Consider the following 20,842-nt stretch of genomic DNA (forward strand, 5'->3'; position numbering starts at 1 on the left):
TGACAATGGCTGACAGAGTCAGCTTGACACACACAGGACATCCACTCCTAGGCAAGGACACAAAAATGAATGAGAAGCTCCCCTTCTTTTGTTTTGTTTTTCAAGATTTTATTCATTGAGCTAGAGAGAGAGCCAGAGAGCAGGAGAACATGAGCAGGGAGAGGAGGAGGGGCAGCAGGAGGGGGAGAAGCAGACGCCCCACTGAGCAGAGAGCCCGAGGTGGGCTCGGTCCCAGGACCCTGAGATCATGACCTGAACTGAAGGCAGATACTTAACCCAGGCGCCCCAAGACGCTCCTCTTCTTTAAAAAAAAAAAAAAGATTTTATTTATTCATTAGAAATAGAGAGAGTGAGAGCACAAGCAGGGGGCAGGCTCCCCACTGACCCCAGGATCATGACCTGAGCTTAAGGCAGACACTTAACAGACTGAGACACCTGGGTGCCCTGAGAGGCTCCCCTTCTTAAGAAGGTTCTCGTTTTACTGTTCGCAGAGAGTGGTCCTTGCATGAGGATCCAAAGAGGCAGTCAGCCTGGGCTGGGCACAGGTCAGAATTCCCCCGCCAGGGACGCCTGGGTGGCTCAGTTGGTTAAGCAACTGCCTTCGGCTCAGGTCATGATCCCAGCGTCCTGGGATCGAGTCCCACATTGGGCTCCTTGCTCGGCGGGGAGCCTGCTTCTCCCTCTGCCTCTGCCTGCCATTCTGTCTGCCTGTGCTTGCTCTCCCTCTATCTCTCTCTGATAAATAAATAAAATCTTAAAAAAAAAAAAAAGAAAATCTCTGCTAAAAAAAAAAAAAAAAGAATTCCCCCGCCAGCCCACAGAATCTCCTGTCTTTAGCCTCATCCATCCCATAAGACGTTGGCTCTACTGGAGAACCCTGGGCATCACCTCAGCGTCCCTGAAATAAACCCCAGGCTCCCTGACCTGGGACCCCACCTTCTCTGCTCTGGCCCAGCCCATCCCGGAAGTCACCCCTCCGCCCCCACTTCCTCCGCCCTCCCGGCTCCCCCCACTCTTGCCCCCATCGCTTCCAAATGCACCCACGCGACAGTGCGTCCACACCCCAAAACCAGCCCGCCCTCTCCAATGTGCACCCCCCCCACCTCTGCCTGGTTGTCTGTTTGTTGTTTTGTGACGGTTTGTAGAGATGCTTGTCCCCCTGGAGCTGGAAGCACCAGGCAGGGAAAAGGAAGGATGCCCTGCCCCGCCCCGCACGGGATGATGTCGAGGAGCTCTCAGGTGAGCCCTTGTCCCCAGGTGGTTGGCGGACGGAGGCACGGAGATGGGAGAAGGGCGGGGGTCTCAGGAGGGCCCCATGAGCGAGGCGAGACAGGGCAGCCGCCACACGGGCCCCTCTGAGGTCTTGGGCCCAGCAGTAGGGGGTCCCCGAGGCTGGACCCGCCGTTCTCAGGCAAACCTGCTCCCCCTCGAAACCTCCAAAGCTAGGAAAGCCACAAAGTAGGACAAAGAAGCAGCTTGGGCGTCTGTCCTCTGCCCCCCACCACGCACACCCTCGATCAGTTAAACAAAACCCTATTTGGATTGGTGACCACGCCTGGACCAGCCACGGGGGAAACTGCCGAGTCTGTTGACCAAAACAAGCCCATTTGCGAGTTGGCAGGTGGAATTTGCCCCGTGCAGATAAAAGGCCTGATTCGGGACCGTTTGAAAAGGTTGTTTGGATATTTTTATTGAGTGCCAAAGCAGGGCCGGGGGAAACGATTAAGTCAATAAAAATTTTTACTGAATGTAGTTAGAAACAACGGTAGTGCTTTAAAGCAATGACTCCCGTTGAAGTTTTTAAAAACCGATTTTTACAAGTTGTTTTTTATTCTTCTTCATGTCCCACCCGCCCCCTTATTTTAAATCTTGCTCCATAAAAAGCCTTCTAAATTACTGTTAACCACATTATTTTTGGTCCCGAACCTTAATTTTGCCATAAGCCTAGGGGATGCTCCACTCCCCGATGTACAGATCCCGGACCGATTTCCCAGAGGGTGGCTCCGCGATTCTAAGATGCCCCGATGCCCATCTGAAGAAGCTACTGGGTAATAATCAAATCCCCCGAGGGGCCCAGGAGGCATTGGTGGAAGACCTAAGGCTACATCCGGCCCCCGTGATCGCTCAGCCGTCCGCCTGCCCCTCTCCCCATCTCCCCGGCCCAGCGCGGAGGCCAGAGGGTGAGGAGGAGCCCCCCCCGTGGGGGACCACGGAGCCAGGTGAGCCCAGGGGGGTTGTTGTGGACTGAATGTGTCCCCCCCGGAACCCCTGCATTGAAACCCACCCCCCATGGGTGGTCTCTGGAGCCAGATTTGGGGAGATGCTCGGGGTCAGACGAGGTCATGAGGGTGGGCCCCATGGCAGGACGTGCGCCCTCGTGAGAGGCAGACCAGAGCGCCCTCGTTCGCTCTCTCCATCACGTGAGCGCGTGGCAAGAAGGCGGCCAGCGGTAGACTCTGGAATTTGAAGATGTCCCCCAACCTGATGACCAGCAGGCTCATGGAAGCCCAGCCCAGGGCTCTCCATGGGTCCTGCCCGGCTTTCCCTTCTCTCCCAACTCCAGGCCCTTGGAAATGCCCCGCTGCTCCCTGGCCATCCCTCCTGGGTCACATGTTCTTCCCAAACCAAATTAGGTCTCACTCTGCACCTGCGGAGGCGAGACAGAGATTCAGTGTCGAGCACAGTAATCCAGGCAGGGGTCCTTCTTGAAGCCACATGCAAAATGTGGTGATGAAACGCTCATGCCTCAGTGCTTGGTGCGTCTGTCCATCCAACAAGCAGGCCGCGAGGGGTTCCCCCAGGCCAGGCACTCCTCCGGAAGGCAGCGGCCGCTGAAGTCCATCCTGAACACACCCAGCTCCTGCTCCACAGCGCTCACACCCAAGCAAATACCATAAGTGAGTGAATTGCAGAGCAGGTCAAAAGGCAATACACAAGGGCGTCCTCGAGGCTCAGTCAGTGAAGCAGCTGCCTTCGGCTCGGGGCATGATCTTGGAGTCCTGGGATCAAGTCCCGCATCGGGCTCCCTGATCAGCAAGGAGTCTGTTTCCCCCTCTCCCTCTGCCTGCCTCTCTCCCCGCTTGTGCTCTCTCTCTCTCTCTGTGTGTCCAACAAATAAATATAATCTTAAAAAAAAAAGGCAATACATACTAGAAAAAAACAAAGGGTCAGGGGGTGGCTCAGGCTGAGTGGAGGGGACACACTGAGTGGGCAGGACAGGGCAGGCTGCACTGACAGCAATGCATCGGAAGAGTTCAAGCCCGCGAGAAAGCCAGCTGTGCAGACAGATCAGGGAGACAGCCAGTGCGAAGGCTGTGAGGCAAGAGCGTGTCTGATGTGTTGGGGGACCAGCCAGGAGGCCAGCAGGGCCACAGGAAATCATAGCAGGGAAGGACAGAGCCAGTGGGAAAGGTAACATGGGGCAGGACCTGGGGGCATTGGATGGACTTTGGCTTTTCTCTGAGTGACATGGGGAACCGTCCGGAGAGGCTGCAGGGGGACTGGAACCAGGCAGAAATGTTCCAGCTCTGTCTCCTTCCAGGCACGTGATAGGACAGCACCATCTCCCCACTGAAGGCCAGTGGCATGGCAGCATCCCTGCTGAGTGGACACTTGCAAAGTGAGAGCATGCTTCGTCTGGTACGTGCCCCCTGGTTCCCCCCTCGTGCCCCTCGTGACTCACCTGGCCTGGAACTGTGATGCCTGGGCCCCTGGGACTGCTTTGGGCCAAGCCCCTTGCTGACCCACTGGAAGAGAATGAACAAGAAGCCCATCTTGTCTCTGACACTGAGGCTGGTGATTTTGTCCCCACAGCAGGATGCAGCCTGACCCAGGGATGGAGGGACCATGCAGGAGGCCACGATCCAAGCCAGAGACCGCGGCAGCTCGGGCATGAAAACAGCAGGGGCCGTGGGAGGAGTCACCAGTGCCTAGATATATTCGGACAGCAGAGCTGAAAGGCCTCGCTGATGGACTGGACGTGGGTGTGAGTGGAACACGGGTCAAGGTGGACAGCACGGTTTTTGCTTGAACTGGAGGGATGGAACCAGGACCCGCCCCATGGGGAGGCTGCCAGTGAGGAGCTGGGGGTGGTGTCGGAGCCTGGACACGTTGGAGACATCTCAGCAATGTTAGGTCTGCAACGCGGACTAGGAGACCAGGGCAGATATCCAATGGCTATGCCACCCATGAATGTGGGGGTCCTGGGCCAAGTCCCAGCTGGACAGGTCCACCTCCGGTGGTCAGGTTACACGATTCTGGGGTGGGGGCGGGGCTGCTGGTCTTTGGGCCATCTGTGTCACCTGCGAGCCGCCCTCGATGGCCATTTGAGGGGGAGCTCTACCCTGCCGTGCCAAGTGTGGATGACCTGAGTCCCACGCCAAAACCCTCATCCGTCCCCAACACTGGCCTCCAGGTGCCACCCGGTCAGAGGCCTGCCACTTTCCTGGGTGCTGTAGAGGGACAGGGTGAGGGCCGTCCCCACTCTCAGAGTGCCTCCCCTTTACATAAAGCCCCAGTCTTGCCGAGCAGGTACAGCCACCTACTACAAACCCGAGCCTTGCCTGCTCTGGAGCAACTGCAACCCTTCCCTAAAACCAGAGTGAATGAGCCCTGGCCTGGGAGGGACAGAGGAGCCCCCACATCCCTGCCTCTAGGACTCGCAAGTCCTTTGGAAGGAAAGACGGGGAAGGGAAAGGCAGCTCTCAGTCCGAGACTCTTCTAGAACAGCAAGAACGCAGATTATTATCACAACACCTTAACCTTCCAGCTACGTTTACCACCTGCCCAAATCAGGGAAGATCATATCCTTCCAAGAATGAGTAATTCTTCCATTCCGTAAACGATTGTAAAAAACAAAACAAAACAAAAACACGAAAATGGGGCCCGCTGTAGGGGCACGCAAGAGTTTCGGATCAAATGAAAACAACAGTTGAAAACATGCTGACTAGCCTCAATCACAAAACGGAGACTCAGAAATCCCGACACCAGCAGGAGCACCAGCCAGAGCCCACGCGGCCTGGGCTCTCGGGAACAAGCGGCTGCTGACGCGGGGTCTCGGCTCTCTGGAGCCCAGCGCGGTGGCGCAGGCAATTAGCAAGAGGGGAGCCCGCGGGAGGCGAGGCGGGGAACGCCACACCCTCAAAAGTCATTGCTATAAAAAAATGCTTATTTTATTTCATTTTTGTTTTGTTTTGTAATTGTATCTATTTAGTTATTTGAGAGAGAGAAAGACAAAACAGAGACAGAGGGAGAGGGGGAAGCAGGCTCCGTGCAGAGCAGGGATCCTGACGCGGGGCTCGATCCCAGGACCCTGGGATCGTGACCTGAGCGGAAGGCAGACGCTTAAACCCGCGGAGCCCCCCGCAGGCACCCCTGTTTTATTTCATTTCTAAACTGAATCTCACATACCATAGTATTCGCTTTCCGGAGTACAACATAGCGATTCGACGGTAAAACGCCTTACCGGACGTTTCCCGCGGTGAGTCGGGTCACCGTCTGATGCCATTCGTCATCGACGATATCAGAAGTGTATTCCCTATGCTCTGCTTTACAGCCCGGTGACTGACTTGTTTTTTAACGGGAAGTTTGAAGCTCTCAGTCCCCCCGTGGGGAGGCCGTTCTTTTGCCCACCTCCCACCCCTCAAAATTAATTTTTAAAAATGCCAAACACAAGCGGGAACTCCTCACACTTAAAAAAAAAAGAGAAGCGTCACCAGGAAGCAAGCAAGGTTTACCTCGAGACGGAGAGGCAATAAAGCAGGAACATCTATCATATTAGCATGAGAGGCAGTAAAAGGTCATTTCATTATCTCAGTAGACGTCAAGGGGGCATCTGAAAAAAAAAAAGTCGCCGTTTCAAAATCCCTGTGACAGGTCTTATTCTGAACGTGAGGACAACTGTGAATTTCAAAGCCAAAAGGCAGTCTTCCTGAATTAATAATTCATTAGCACTGAACATCGAAATGGTCCCGCAGTGCGCCCCATCCAGGGACCGATCCCGTTTTAATGTAAAGCCGGAAAGGGGAGGTTAGAGCTAACAAGAGAAGGAAAGAACATTTAAATACAGGAATAGAAGGCAGAAAAATGTTGGTTTTGTTGGAATATTGAGTACAAACTTAGGAAAGCCACCAGAGGGGTTAGTAAACTAATTCTGGAAGAAGTGGTACATTAAAAAAAAAAAAATGTACCAAATTTGTCTCTCATAGATACGCCACAACTAGAATACGCAGGCACCATAAAAGAGATTTCAAGAGCGATCAAAGTCAAACAACTGAGTATCCATTTACTCGGGGAACACAAAATCCTTATTCATGATAAGACCCTACTAAGAAGAAAACAGGAAAACAAAAAGCAGAATTTTACGGTGCTCCTGATGGGGAGCAGAAGCCGGGCACGGTGATGAGGGGGTCCTTGCAGACAGACAGGTGGGAGCTGATGGCTAAAAATCCAGGAACTTCACAAGCCGTTGGTGACGTCCTACTGACCCTGAACGCAGCACCGTGGGGTTATCTACACCACGGAGATCAGCAGAAGCCACGAATCGCGGCTTCTCTTCCCTAAAAGCCGCTTTCTCTGCACACCATCCAACTGAGTGAAGCCCAGAGCTTTTTTTACTGGTAATTTTAGGAATATGATAAATTCATGGTGAAATTCCAAAACTGCCCTTGAAATCCCGAAATGCCTCTTGAAGCCATCAGAAGAAAGGACCACAGAGGGCGCCAGGTGTGTGCACACACACGCGTGTGATGGCTTAAAGAATTTAAAGTTCAGAAGGTTGGCAAATGTGAATACAGACACAGAGGGAGGTCTGGCAAGAGCCACAAAATATTACCAATGGATCTGGGTGGCGAGACCGCCGTTGGGTTTTTTTTTTTCCCTCCTTATTTTTTCTTATTTTTATTTTCCTTTAGAAACATGTATTACTTACATGTTGGGAAAACACATGTTTCATTTTTTTAGATTTGCTTTAACAAGCTGGAGGAAAACAGAACAGCATTTTCCCATCCATGCAAAGGAGAGGAATTCTGACCAAAAAAAGCCGAGGCGGTGGGGGAGGGGGAGGCGTCTCATTGGAGACAAGATGGAGAGGCTTGAATACATTAAAAAAACAGAATTAACTTCTTACATAATCATATGGATGATGAAATGCGAAAAGAGCAGGAGCCGGTGGAAAGCAAGGAATTGCCGTGAGTCAAGATGGTTGACTCTCCAGGTCTGCGAAGGCATGATCACTATGGCATATGCGAGGTCAACATCCTGCTTCAACTTAACAAGTGATCTAGGAGGAGGAAAAGACAAGGTCTACACCAGAAAATTCAGAAAACAAATAGGTACATGGGGAAAAGGTGAAGCTTCGTCACTAGCCGTTAAAGAAATGAACCCCAAACAATATGGAAGCCTCATTATTTGGGCTGTTGATTCAGCCAAACAGAAACAAAGTGGTGGGACCCTGTGGCAGGGGGTGAGGAGCGGCGGGAGAGCAGTGCCCCTCCACACGCAGGCGATGCCTGCCATAATCTGCTTCTGTCTGGCAAGTCCTCCAACTGCCCTTTTTGACCTACGGCGAAGAGACAAGCTATTTATACTCTTTTATACGACTTTCAAAAATATGGTCCGAGGTTATAAACTTTTGGAACTCTGCTCCAGGATGTCAGTAGATATGTCATTAAAAAGTGTTCTGGTCACAAGCAAGCATGGTCCTGCAGTGCCGGACTTCTCAGTGCCTTTACAGGCAATGTGTACTGAGAACCTCCAAGAGCAGGTAGCCCTTAGCCAATGGATTTGGCCTCGGAATCCTTTTGTGATAACTACTGACACCTCACAGCGCACAAGGTGCTGGGAATCACTGAAAATAAGAGAAGCATAAGAGAATAAGAAACCATCTGAGGTTACCCCAGCCTAGGAAGGCTTACCAAATTCAGCTGTATTTAGTAAGAATCCCGAGGCTGAGTCCTCTTGCACTGGCCAGGCAGCGAAGCAGGCTTTTTCCATTTCTGCGTGAAGTCGCTGAACAGAGTTGAGCAGGAGAGCGAGCTGCGGCCACGTGCTGGAGTCCTGTTTCCCCCACTGTCATTGCTCAGGATCCCCGTTTTACTGGGAAAACCAGAGACGTTATCAAAAATCACCTGCCCCGCCGAAGTCAAACCAGAATGTATACTTAGCACTAGATGTCCGCCTGTCTTTGTTAACCTTTAGGAAGGGGAGGAAGCAGAGTCTGCTTCCCCAGTGATGGTGTCTGCTCCGCTGGCCAACCGACCCCCGATTACATCTGACCGTGCTAAATAAACTCATTCATGTCTTTTCCAGTGGCCTGTGTCGCTGGCCTGTTGGCCTCCTGTCTCCTAGGAAGCGTTCCTACTTAAAATTTTTGATCTTCTCCCAGCCCAGTGGAGGCGAGCAGGGAATTCACCCCACATGGGTCCCATCGTAAGGCAGGAGGAGCTGAACCGGAGAAACACAAGAACAAAACCAGAGCCTCAGAGACTGAACAGGTGCCAACCGATGCCAGGCGTTCTCGAAGGCGACGGTGGTGAACGCAGGCCCAGGGGACCCTGCAGGGACCCACAGCGGGTCGGGATTCCTCTACCACACCCCCACCCTCTCCCCCCCCCAACCATTTCCTCCGTCCTCTCAATTCCCCCTGCAACATTTCACACACGTGCGTGGGTGCGCGCACACACGAACACACGCGCGCACGCACACACCCACTCTCAGCAGCCTGACCTTGGTGATTTAGGAAGCAAGAGAAAGGTATTGAAGGGGTCACTAGCCAGAAAGAGCTCATGTGTTCCCAGTGACATTCAAATGACCCTGGCCATCAGGAAGATCTCTTGGGATAACCATCCAAACCGGACCGGCCCGTGGCCACCACGCTCTCTTCGAGCCAAAAACAGGCCTTATTCACCCTCAGCTCTGCTGATTCCTTCATCCCTTGGCCCAGCATACCTATGCAAAGGCTCCACGGCGTGCAGGACCCCAGGGTGGGGTCGGGAGCCTTCCCATCCTGCCGAGAACACAGATAATCTCTGACACCAACGTCTAGCAAAAACAAATGCCAACAGCAGTGTGCATTCCAACTAGGTGATACACAAGACCAGTGGCTTATATTTCCAGATTTTCGAAGCCAGCCAGGAAAGGGCCGAGCCCCACCATCTGTGTGCGAACACAGGAGCAGAGCGTCTGACCCGCCGCTGGGACGGACGGCTGTCTGGGCGGGCTGCGCTCTACGTCTGGTTGCAGGCGGAGGTTTGCAAGTTTATCACATTAATGGTGCCTGAGACCTCGAATCCAAATTACAGGCCGAAGCCACAAAATTGCCTCCCCATCAGAGGCCTCTTGCTGAACGCCTCCACAAACACCAGTGCCCCTTAATCAGGGTCGAGGGGATGGGCCGACGCGCTCAGCTATGGGGCACACGCTCATTTTCCCAATTTTGCGAAGTTCCCGGGCAGTCTCCCTGTAATTTTCCTCTCTCGTCTTTTGAGGAGGTTTTGTGCATCGAAAGCCCAAGTCTACAGCAACAAACACCCACGCTGAGAGCACTGGCCAGAGGCTGGCTCTGCCTCCTGGGACGTCGGAGTGGGCTAGCTGGTGGCCCTGGAGCTCCAATGTGGGGCCCCTCGGCAGGGGGAGCCTCTGTGCTTTCCTGACTTCCAGGAACTGCCTTTGCAGACAGACTCCCCCCACCCCCATCCCCGCCCCACAGCCCACCTCTCAGAGCTGGTTTTCCAAACTCCAAACCTCCCGAAAGAGGTCTTCCCTGGGAGGCCAGCCACATGCGGTCTCTCCTGCCCGGAGCTCCTGGGAAGGTTGGGATGGTGGTGGGTGGTGACAAGTGGGTCACTCTGTAGGACGTAACTCCCACCCAAAGCACCCAGCGGACTGAGAGGTGCCCACCGTGGGAGCCGAGGGGGGAGCCGAACACGGAGCGGCTTTCCGAAGAGTCTGCCTTGCAGCCGCGTCTTGCTTGGAAGGCCCAGGTGCGATGCCCTTGGGAGCAGGGGACACCCTTGCACAGGGCAGCTGAAGGTCAAAGGCAGAGTGGAGGGACCCCCAGGATGAGTGGGAGGTAGGGGAGAAGCTGACGCCCATGCGGTCTGGGAATGGGGCCGATGATCGTAGCAGGTGGGCTTGGGGACACACTGAGGGCCCCTGAGCACAGAGTGGCATCGTAAGGGAGAGTCCTCAAGTGCGTCAGGCAAGGCAGTGGGGAGAGGCAGCAGACACGCACAGAGCCCGGTGACTCTAAGAGTCACAGGGGGCTCTACTCTACCGGGCAGTTCTAGAGCAATCTTGGCGTTGAGTGATGTCAGTGTTCCAGCTCAGTTCTCCTCCGGTTCTGTGCTGGCTGTTCTGGGTCTCGGCTCCACACAAATTATAGAATCAGTCCGTTGACACTGGCAAAACAGCTCGCGGGGACTCGGAATGTCACTGCCCCGGACGTGCAGACCACGCCGGGGAGAGCCAACATCTGGTCAACGCGGCGTCTTCCCGTGTGTGGACGTGAACCGCTTGTTCCTTCATTTAGTTCTCTCGTACCATGCATCAGAGTTCGGAACTTTTCGCCATGTAGATCTTCCACGTGTCGCGTCAGACGTACTCCTAAGTGTTTCGCTTTGAGGGGGTGGGGGTGGGTGCTCCCGTAAGGGGAATTACGTTTTTAATTTCAAATTCCACTTGTCCATTGTCGGTACAGAGAAAAGCCACTGACCTTCGTGTGTCAAGCTCGCACACAGCCTGCAACTCTGCCACGTGCTCCTGCGCTCCAGGCCACGACCCAGATGTCTCCCACATCCCTTCCACTCACAGCCCCCGGCTGGGACTTGGTCTCGGGGCCGCCCCCAGCCGCGGGGGAGGCCGGGAAGTGTAGTCGTTGGCTGAGTAGTGAGCGCCCCGAAAAGTTCCGTGTCTGCGGGAAGGAAATGAGTATCAGAGGACCCGGCATGGGACCTGCCACAAGACCTCTGTGCGTGGCCCCTCCCATGCGATGCTGCCGCCGCCGCCGCTTCTGGTGCGGGCTGGGGCGCGCTCTGGGCCTGGCCCGTCAAGGCATCCTTGTTTGATCTACAGCAGTAACGCCGCGGTCAGGGAACACACGTCTCCCAAGCGCTGCACGAATCCTGGGAGAATTCAGAGGGCTCTGTCCTCCACACCAAGGGAGGACTGAGGCTCTTTTCCACACCAGCCCAGCCGGCCGCAGACGGGAGCGCGTTTCCCAGTTGAGCCGCCTCTGGGGGTTCCCTCTGGCACCTCCTCCTGCTTGCTGTCGTATGCCATCTTAGGAGGAAAAACCTGGGCTTCTCCGGCTCCTCCGCGGTCACCACCCGGTGCTAGAAGGCCTGGCCTTGCATTTCCAAGCCATTTCCAAGCCGTGTTTACCCGGAGGGCCCGGGAAACTCTACCTAAGACACCAGCCTTCCAGTCCTCTGTCTGCCAGAAGAGAGGTCGTGTGAGAGTTGAGGGGGACACTTGGGGGCTGGTGCCTGAGGAACCCCAGGAGTCAGGATCAGGGGTCCAAGGACAACCACGGGGGCCAGGGGACACTGGAAAACAGCTCGGTGTCCCCAGCATCGTATCTGGTCAGATTCATTTTTGGGGTTATAAAACAACATTTGTTCATAAGAGAACACAGCACGCAGACTATAAAACTAGAATACAGAAGGAAGGGGAAAGAAATCATTTCTATCACCCCAAAAGTCCCAGCTCCGTCCAACCTGTCCTTTGTCCTAGAAACCAGCAACGTCTGTCCTATGGTTGATGACGTCCATACACGTTTGTAGCTCGCCTTTTGCCCTTAATCTTCTTCCATCCTCCGAACATACCATAAGCTACTGTTCCCGGCTAGGGGACATGAGCGTTTCAAGGGCGACTCTTAGAGAAATGAACTTGGCATTGATGGGGCAGGTCTCGCTGCTGCTGGCGAGCGTGCTCAGCCCTAGGCGCCCTCCCCATCGAGTTTTGGTGGCAAGCAAAAAAATCAGCATTGGTGGATTTAAGTAGAAAAAGAAAACCAGAGAAAACAGGCAACAATTGGGGAGGTAGGACAGTCTGAGTCGCACCCACGCCACACCCCACGCCCTGCCCCAGGAGGCCCCTGGACCACTCCCACCCTGGACTCTGTGGCATAACTGACATCGCCCAGACCCCACCACCAGACCCTGTGACCTCGGCTGGAAAGCCCTAACCCAGTGGGACAGGACAGAAACAGGCCCACACTTGCACGCTCACCGGACTTAGGACAAAGTTACCACCATCGAGCTAGAGAGAAAGGACAGTGCTTCTTAGAAGCGGGGCTGGCTTCGGTGGATATTCACATGGAAAAAAAGAAGCCTTGACCCTCACCTCAGAGCAGGCACAGCTCAGCTTCAGGTGGACTGTGGCCCTGGAAGTGAGGTGAAGCAACGGGCCTGCTAGCCTCTCCCACTGCGCCCAGGGTCCCCACCTGTGCCTGGAAGCCCCGCCCGGGTCCACAAGCCTCCGGGATGGCCTCTTACGTCATTAATGTCCTTGTGCAGTTCCCGCGCGCGCGCGCACACACACACACACACACACACTGTTCTAGGATTGGTCTATGTGAGCAACAGCATGTGGTAGAGTGAGAGCATGTCACTCTCATGCGGACAGCACGGAAGGTGGGCTGTCTCCGTGCTGCTCCGGGAGCAGCTCAGATCACCTGTGCGGGAGCACCAGGACCTGTGGTGGACTCTCCCACAGGCACGTGAAGGCGCACCCCGCACCGAGCCCCCCGGAGCCAGATGACTTGGCCATGCTTCTCCTAGATCCCTGACCCGCAGACACCACGTAAGAGTCACTTCGCTTGTTTGATGCTGACGGTTGCACTCGTTTGTTCGGCAGCAGTAGCTAACTAATACACACATGCACAGCCCAGGGCAGGTTCTGGGGCGGGGTGGGGGGTGTTCCTGCTCCTCAGCCACCAGCCATTGCCCTGCTACAGGACTCAGTGCCGGGTGTGGGGGGGCTGGGGGCCATGTCCATGTGTTCCGCTGGAAGGCAGGCTCCTGGGGAGCAGGGATGGTGCCTATTCTGGGCGGAAGCCCCAGGAATGGGGAAGACAGAGGCACACGGCAGGTTCACTTGAATCCTCTGCTGGCCCCAGAGGGACCCCCTTCTCCAGCTGCCCCGCCCCTCGACGAAAGAGGAGACTCAGGTCCCCGAGTTGGTAAGATATGCTGGAGGGAAGGGAGGAGATTGGGCTCCCATCTCCACTGAGGTGTGGGAATGTCCGTAGCTTTCTGATGTCACGGTACCTGCTCTTCATACTGCTCCAGAGCCAGGACGGAGAACACGCATCAGGGGACCGACAGGGCCAACACACCCCCAACTCCCTAACCACAGCGGGGCTGCGGCCACATGCGCTCTGTCCCAGGGCGAGTCAGCCGCCCTGGGCTTCCTGCAGGGACTGAGAATGGGAAAACGTCTGGAAGCATGGCCAAGAGGATTTTCTCCTTTTACAGGCTGAGCCCCGGGTTATGTCTGGGGTGCTAAAAGCATGGGTTGAGTCGGCAGGAGTCAGAGCCGAGGCCTCGCAGATGCCCGAGCCAGGGTCGCCGGCAGTGTCCCCCCTCCCTGCTGTCTTCACAGAGCATGGACCTTCAGGCGGCGACTTAGGACAGTGCGCTGTTCTATGGAGGCTCTTACATCGGAGAAAAAATCTCCCCTTAACAAATGCCCGTGGTTCCAGACTTGGTGAGCTCCCTGCTGAAGGACTAGGAGCAGAGCCCAAAGGACAGACAAGGGCGAGGCGGGAGGCGGGAAGAGCTCAGAGATCCTCTCCGGAAGCGGCGGGGTCGGTCCCAGGTCTCCTGGGTCCTGGGGAGCTAAAGCCCCAAGGTCTTCCCCCAGGCGAAGGTGCTCAGAATGGGCCTGGCCACACGGGACGTGGGAGAGCATCCGCACAAAACCTTGCTCACAAGTGCCCACAACAGCGTGATTCCCACAGAGTTGGGGGAAGAGGAAAACCCCCCGACTGCCCTTGGGCACGGGGCTTCGTTCCGGGGGGACGGAAGGGTTCTACAGGTAGATCTGGGCAATGGGCGCGCACCTCTGGGAATACACTGAAAACCACTGGCTTGTCCTCTCTCAATGGGTAAACTTGACGCTGCGGAAACTCCATCTCAATAAAGCCGGGTTTTTGTTTTTTTTTTTAAGATTTTATTTATTTATTCGACAGACAAAGATCACAAGTAGGCAGAGAGGCAGGCAGAGAGAGAGGAGGAAGCAGGTTCCCTGCTGAGCAGAGAGCCTGATGTGGGGCTCGATTCCAGGACCCTGGGATCACGACCTGAGCCGAAAGCAGAGGCTTTAACCCACTGAGCCACCCAGGGGCCCCTAAAGCCATTTTTAAAAAGTGAACCTTGCAATCCCCAGGCACTTTGTCATTCGCCTCTTGCCCCCACCCACCCCCGACCTCCCTATTTTAGACTCAGAGCCAACAGGTATCCCAGCCCCACCGTGGCCACAGGATCCTGCTGGCCTCGACTTCTCCATCTGTAAAATGGGGATAAAGGGACTGTCCCCAGAGCGGCTGTGAAGGTGCAGGCGGGGCACTCGGTCAGCAGCTGTCACAGCCCTGCTGTCCCCAGTCCCAGCCGCCCGCCCCAGCTCTGGGTGAAGCCCGGGCAGGAGAGGAGCTGCTTCCCAGGGCGGGCGCCTCACGTGCCCAGCTCCTGGCCTTCCCGGCTGGCCCTCCGCACCCTCCGGCCTCCTCACCTTTCATTTCTTCTTTCCAAACGGCCTATTTCTAGGACCTTGAAACCCATGTGGGAATTCTCTGGGGGCGGGGAATCTGGGTGGCCAGGAACTCAAGGTGGGTTCGTGGGGTGGGTGAGACCCTGGAAGGGGGGGTTGTCTTCTGGGGGGGCCTCCCACCCCGCTATGGGGGATCTCACACTTGCAGTTGTGAGTCTCACCTGGGAAGCCACAAGGTGATCCGAGACTTGCCACCTTTCGACAACTCCAAAAACGGCAGAGGGGAGAAGATCCTCACCCTGTACAGAGCAACGAAAGGAAAACCTTCCCTTTGGCTGGAAGAATGTCAACGCTGCTTGTACAAGCCTTTGATTTTCAAAATAAATGGGAAGGCGAGTTGGCTGGGTCCTAGCGAAGGAGGTGTGCCTCACGCCCACTCACGGGTCCTCCGGGGGGCTGGATTCAGGGGGGTCTTTGCTCCTGAGGACGGCTCCCTGGATTCTGCTCCCCTGATTTGTTTAATCTCTGCGGAGACCCTGCCAGGTCTGCACTGTCATTCCGTGTGTTTTGCAGGTGAGGGAACAGAGGCTCAAAGGTGGGAAGGTCACACACATGGGCCGCGGTGGAGCTAGGACTAGGAAGAACTGTTTCCAGAGCCCACACTCCATACCCCTTTGCCTTCGAGCTAGCCAAACCCCGGCAGACTCTTAGCTCAGACTCTTAGCTATTGAGGGAAGTGTAGACCCTGCCCTGTCTCCCCTCAGGGTTTTCTCTGGAACATTCTCTCCTCCCTCTTTGCCTGCTCATTCTCTACGCTTCCGCATTCCTGGGTGAAGCCTTTCTCTTCACCCCCATCAGAAAGCTAGTGGCCATCAGACCGCTCAAACTTCCACTGTTGACCTCTGAAGGGGAGTGAGCAAGGCAAGGACCAGAGTAGCTTACAGAAGGCACCTGCCAAATTGGCCATGAACTCCCATGTAAAGCAGCATTCCGTGTGTTATTTCTCCAGTGTCTGTGGGAAGCCCTGGAGCACGGAGACCGTAACTCAGTCATGTTTGGGGCCCGACTCCCTGCCCCTCAACAGCTCATAAGGCCTGATTCAAACCAAACACAGGGATTTACACACCCCATGTTTCCCCCTCTCCCTAGCCCTAGTGGGCTGAACAGTGTCCTCCAAAAAGCTGTGTCCACCTCCTAACCACCAGAGCCTATGAATTTGACCTTATTTGGGAAAAAGAAAGTCCTCACAGATGTGATCCAGTGAAGGATCTTGAGATGAAATCATCTTGGGTCATTCGTGTGGGCCCTAAACCCAACAGCCAGTGTCCTCATAAGAGACAGGAGGAGAGAGTACACAGAGAGGAGCGGCCACATGAAGACAGAGGCAGAGGCCAGAGGGCTGCGTCCACCAGCCCGGGGGACCCTGAAGCCCCTGAGGCTGGAGGAGCAGGGCGGACCCTTTCCCGGTGCCTCCAGAGGGAGCACAGTTGTGCATCCTGATTTTGGACTCTAACTTCCAAACTGTGACAGAACAAGTATCTGTCATTCTAAGCGTCCCCCCGTGTGTGGTCCTTTGTCCCAGGGGTCTCCTCGGGGCCAAGGAGGGGTTGAGGCTCCAGGTGCAGGGTGAGCACTCCGCTGGCCCACCCCGCCTCACTCCTTCTCTCTGGCATTGGTCAATCTTCAGTGGCCGTCGGGGCTGGATGTAATACTGAGTTCCTTACTTAGGACTCAGCTCCAGGTCCTAATCCCACTGCCTACCCCAAGGACTTAGAAGCCCTTCCCCGAACCTCTAGCCTCTCCAGGTCTCCCTACCATCTCCCAAGTCATGTGGCTGCCCAGGCGCCCCCATGAGTCGGCCCCCCCGCCCCATAGGTAGGTACCACCTCCACAATGGCAGGTCCTAGGGCCCTCTCTCCCCATGAGGCTAAATGTTTAAGCCGGGCCTCCCCAACCCTCCCCGCCCCCCTCTCACTGGAGCAAGACCCATAGGCTCCCAGGGTCAGGTTCAAGGCTTCCTGAGAGTTGCACCTGTCTGTTTCCAGCCCTGTCACTGACCCACACCTTTGGACAGTTTCCCTTGGGATCACCCCCCCCACCCCCTCGAGAGGAGAGTGGCTCCTTCTGTGTGATAGGGTGACAGGTACAAGTTCTGGTCACCCAGATACCCGAGCAGCGCTGTAGGGTAGTGGCCCTCTTGGACCCAGCCAAAACCCCCTACTTTATATCTGTCCCTCACCCTTGCATTGACATTTGTGCCCTTAATTAACGTCCTTATCTTTTTTTCTTTTTGGTGAGAGCGTGCCTGCAGGTGCGTGTGAGCAGGTGGAGGGGCGGAGGGAGAGGGAGAATCTGAAGCCGACTCCACGCCTGAACATGGAGCCCAAGGTGGGGCTGGATCTTACCACCCTGAGATCACGACCTCAGCCCAAATCAAGGCTCTGATGCTCAACGAACGAAGCCACCCCAGGTGCCCCAGTGCACTTACTTTATAAAGAAACCTTTTGGCTTGGGTGGCTCAGTGCGTTAAGCCTCTGCCTTCAGCTCAGGTCCTGATCTCAGGGTCCTGGGATTGAACCCCGCATCGGGCTCTCTGCTCAGCAGGGAGCCTGCTTCTTCTCCCTCTCTCTTCGCCTGCCTCCCTGCCTACTTGTGCTCTCTCTCTGTCCAATAAATAAATAAAATCTTAGAAAGAAAGAAAGAAACCTGTTTACTCCTTTTCCAGGTTGAGAAGGAAGAAGGGAAACCTAATGTTCAACTTTTTTTTTTTTTAATTTAAAAATACATTGGATGATTTAAATCTCACCCGCACAGACAGCTCAGGAGAAGCCAGCAAATAAAAGCAAGTTTGTAGACTAGAAAGTCATTTTTTCAAGAAATTCTCTTTCTGGTAACAAACTGAAAAATGTGTAATCAATTCCACACACACCGCGCCTCTCATGGCCTTCATTCTGCGCAAGAACCAATACATGAATGAACACATCGAGCGGACGTGACATACACCAGGGCTTCCTGCTAACCGCTTCGCACGTACTACCTTAATTACTCCGCTCTGCGGCATTGGAAGAGGGCAGTCACACCCCATTTCGCAGATGAAGACAAAGATCTACCCCAGAACACAGAGCTCCTGGGAGACGCAGGTCCCGAGGTGATACTCCTGACAGTGCACTTGAACCCTGAAAGAGGCACAGCCTGGGGGCTTAAACAGCGGACATCACGGTTCTCAGCAGTGTGAGCCCAGATAAGGTGCCTCAGTTTCCCCACCCGCCCAGTGTGTTCTTGGGGGTTTGTTTAGAAGATTAAATGCATGACAACGACGAGCTTGGGGTTGGGGTGACTCGCAGGAGTTGTGAGAAACGAGGATGGGTCCGTGAGCGGAGGCTCGCTCTCCAAACCCTGCAATAGCCCAGGTTCTGAGCAAATGGGCAGGGGCCTGTGTCGCTGTCTCGCCGCAGGGCGGTGGGGGGGTCCGGTGCTGGACCACGTTTCTGTGTCCTCACGGAGATCCTCACGCGCTCCGGCGCGGCGAGTGCGCGCCTTCTCCAAGCCTTACGGTAAGCGCGGCGCGCAGAGCAACCACGTGGCGGCGGAACCGAGGCCGGGCGGGAATGTGCGGAATGCGCTGCGCGGCCACGCGCTGCTCCGGAGCCAAGACCCAGGTTCCCGCGGCGCGCGCCCTTGGCTCCCGACTCTCCCTAATCCGACCGCACCCCCAGTCCCTGCCGGACCGCCCGGGACACGTGGGAGTAGGTCGAGTCCCGCGCAAACAAGCCCCCTGGCGGGGTCTGGGGACCGAGCGCGGCGCATCGGGCTCCTCGTACTCCGCAAGCCCAGAACTCCCCAGAGGGTCCAAACCCGCGGCCGCTGCCACCAATCCAGACGGCACGAGGCGAGGGGACCTAAAAGCAGGGGTGTAGGGCGTTGGGTATGCCACCCCTCTCCCTGCACCTGGATAAGAATTTCCTTTCCTTTTTCCCTCTTGGCAAGTGTCTGGAGCCCCAGAACTCGGAGGTTCCCCATAATAAAGAAACGGGCCGTCCCCCCCGGCCATTCCCCACCCCCAACCCTCAAGGCCAAAGCGAAGGATGGAATAGCTCTCGCTTTCGGGCATTCCAAGGGCACAAAAAGCAGGCACGAGGACGTGGTTACATCCCAACACAGCCTCGGGGAAAGCGCGGGGATGGGGAGGGAGTGACCAATCCTCCCGGCGAATGAGGGGGCGTCGAGCCCTAACCCGGAGGCGGGGAGTAGGGGGTGGGGGCGGGGAACATTGCGGGGGCCCGAAGGGTCTTAGTACGGGCCCTTCTTGGGGAAGGTCCGGCTTCAGCTAGCCAGCGGGCTGGGTACCGAGCCCCTCCACCCACCCACGCGAGTCTCTGCAGGGGTGCTCCGCGCGCTCGCTGGGGGCGGGGTCTGTTCCTCCTCGGGTAGGCCGCAGCCCAACTTGGCCCAGGGAGACACGGATGGGACTTGGCCTCCTAGCATTACCCCCCACCCCCAACCAATTTCTTTGCTTCGGTTGGAGGTGGTTATCTGCTCGGTCCGGGCGCCCATTGCACGGCACTTGGCTAGAGACGGGCCAGGGACCTGAGCCAAGAGGCCAGGGAATTCCTAGCGAATTGGGGGGTTTCATATTGCTCCGGACACCAGGCCATGCTTTTTGAGGGACGAAGTTCAAGGAGTCGGATGTTTTCACCCCTAAAAGTGCACCTTCTCCCTAGGGAAACCAGAGGCGTTGTGAGCCGCCGCCCCCCTCACCCCCGGCACCACCTGTTGGGGTTTGCTATTTAACTCCGGGCACACCTTGCCCACGGCCCTCCGAGCTCGGGGAGGAAGGTCCCCTCCTCGCGTCCAGCCAGGCCGACGTCGGGGGCTCGGGCAGGGAGTTGGTCTGTGCGTTGCTGAAATTAACTGATCAGGGGCGAAAACAAGTCCGTAGCTTGGGACGGCGGGAGGTACGGCTGCCCCTGTTCCCAGCGTGTGGCTGTCCCTGGTGGGCGCCGGACCCAGAGCTCGTCCCGACGCTCCCCGCAGCTTTGGAGCGCCAGAAGCCCGCCCGGGGCAGCCCTGGCGGAGATACTCAGCGCGCACGCCCCCAGGAGGCCCGCAGGGTGGGGGAAGGGGAGGGGACCCCAGCGCCCTGGGACCCCGTGGCCCGCATTCGGAAGTTTTCCTGAGCGACTTAATGGCTGTCCTTTCCAGTCGCCGCCAGGTATGCGGCTGCAGGTGACCCCATCTGGGTGCGCCCCCTCCGGTCCCGTATGGGGTGGGCGGCTGCGGGAGGTCCAAGTCGGTAGGAGATCTCCACTGGGGCCTGCGCCCCTTCCCCAAAGCCCCCCGCGGGGCGGGGCGCAGCCGCAGTGCGCGCAGGGGTCGGCGCCGCGGCGGGCCGGTTCCTGAATGAACGCGCTCCCTTCCCCCGTCTGAATGAAGGTTCCCACAGCCAGGGATGGTGGCAAACGCGCCTGCCGCGGAATTCGCCCTCTCGGGGCCGGGGATCCGCCCCGGCCGGCCGCGGTCTCCCCCGGGGACGGGTGGGCGGCAAGGAAAGCGGGAAGGTGATTTAAGTCACTTTCGGATTTCCTTTCCAACCGACGCAGTGCCTTCCCGATCGGGTCGCTGGCCCTTTGTCTCCAAATAGTCACCGAGAAATAAGCGCGGAGCACTTTAAACGAGCCCAGAACTCGCAGGTCCTGTCTCGTGGCGAGTTTTTAAAAGGCGGTGCAAAATTAACGCTGCTGCAGAAAAGTTTTTAAGACTCGCTTTTCTCTTCGGAAAAAAATAAAATAAAAACGCGTCCTCGGCTCTCCTAGGAGCAGCCGCCCACGAGGGCCCAGGGCCGGCGGCTCCCTCTGCAGCTCCAGGGACGCGTGTCTGGGCTCCCCGGGGTGGGGGCTGGGCCGCTGGCGCTCCCCGCCAGGCCCCACATTCCTGCGCCTCCCCCGAGGGTTCCTGGACGGCTCTTCACGCTCGCCCGCCGGGCTTGCACTTTTGCGCCCGTCCCTGAGCGGGGAAATCAACGAAGTTCCTCGTCGAGATCTGCCCGGTCCGCCTAGTAACAGCGCCGCGCCCCCATTGGCTCATGCTAATTCCAGTTTCCTCCGTCTTTCTCAGGGCTAGGGGGGAGCTCCCC

The 20,842-nt window shown here is 56.5% G+C and overlaps 1 protein-coding gene across 6 annotated transcripts in view; it reads right to left on the reverse strand.

Moving 5' to 3' along the window:
* The window catches only part of LTO1 (LTO1 maturation factor of ABCE1), a 112,948-nt gene that overhangs the window by 64,710 nt on the left and 27,396 nt on the right, over positions 1-20,842 (reverse strand). The window contains exons 4-8 of one of the 6 annotated variants that reach the window (XM_045066235.1): positions 7,914-8,094; positions 7,127-7,279; positions 5,736-5,833; positions 3,683-3,746; positions 1,665-3,597 (exon numbers count right to left, since the gene is read on the reverse strand). The exons of 2 other annotated variants lie outside the window; for them this stretch is intronic. In XM_045066235.1, coding sequence (XP_044922170.1) covers positions 2,747-3,597; positions 3,683-3,746; positions 5,736-5,774 — 954 coding nt within the window. In that variant the 5' untranslated portion in view covers positions 5,775-5,833; positions 7,127-7,279; positions 7,914-8,094 and the 3' untranslated portion in view covers positions 1,665-2,746. Of the gene's footprint in view, positions 1-1,664; positions 5,189-5,735; positions 5,834-7,126; positions 7,280-7,913; positions 8,095-20,842 lie in introns of those variants that run through there. 3 more of the 6 variants (XM_045066231.1, XR_006602308.1, XM_045066224.1) reach the window with 3 other exon arrangements.

Source organism: Mustela putorius, unplaced genomic scaffold, assembly GCF_011764305.1.
Source record: "Mustela putorius furo isolate JIRA1106 unplaced genomic scaffold, ASM1176430v1.1 tig00000127_pilon_pilon_pilon, whole genome shotgun sequence".
NCBI classification, from domain to species: Eukaryota; Metazoa; Chordata; class Mammalia; order Carnivora; family Mustelidae; genus Mustela; species Mustela putorius.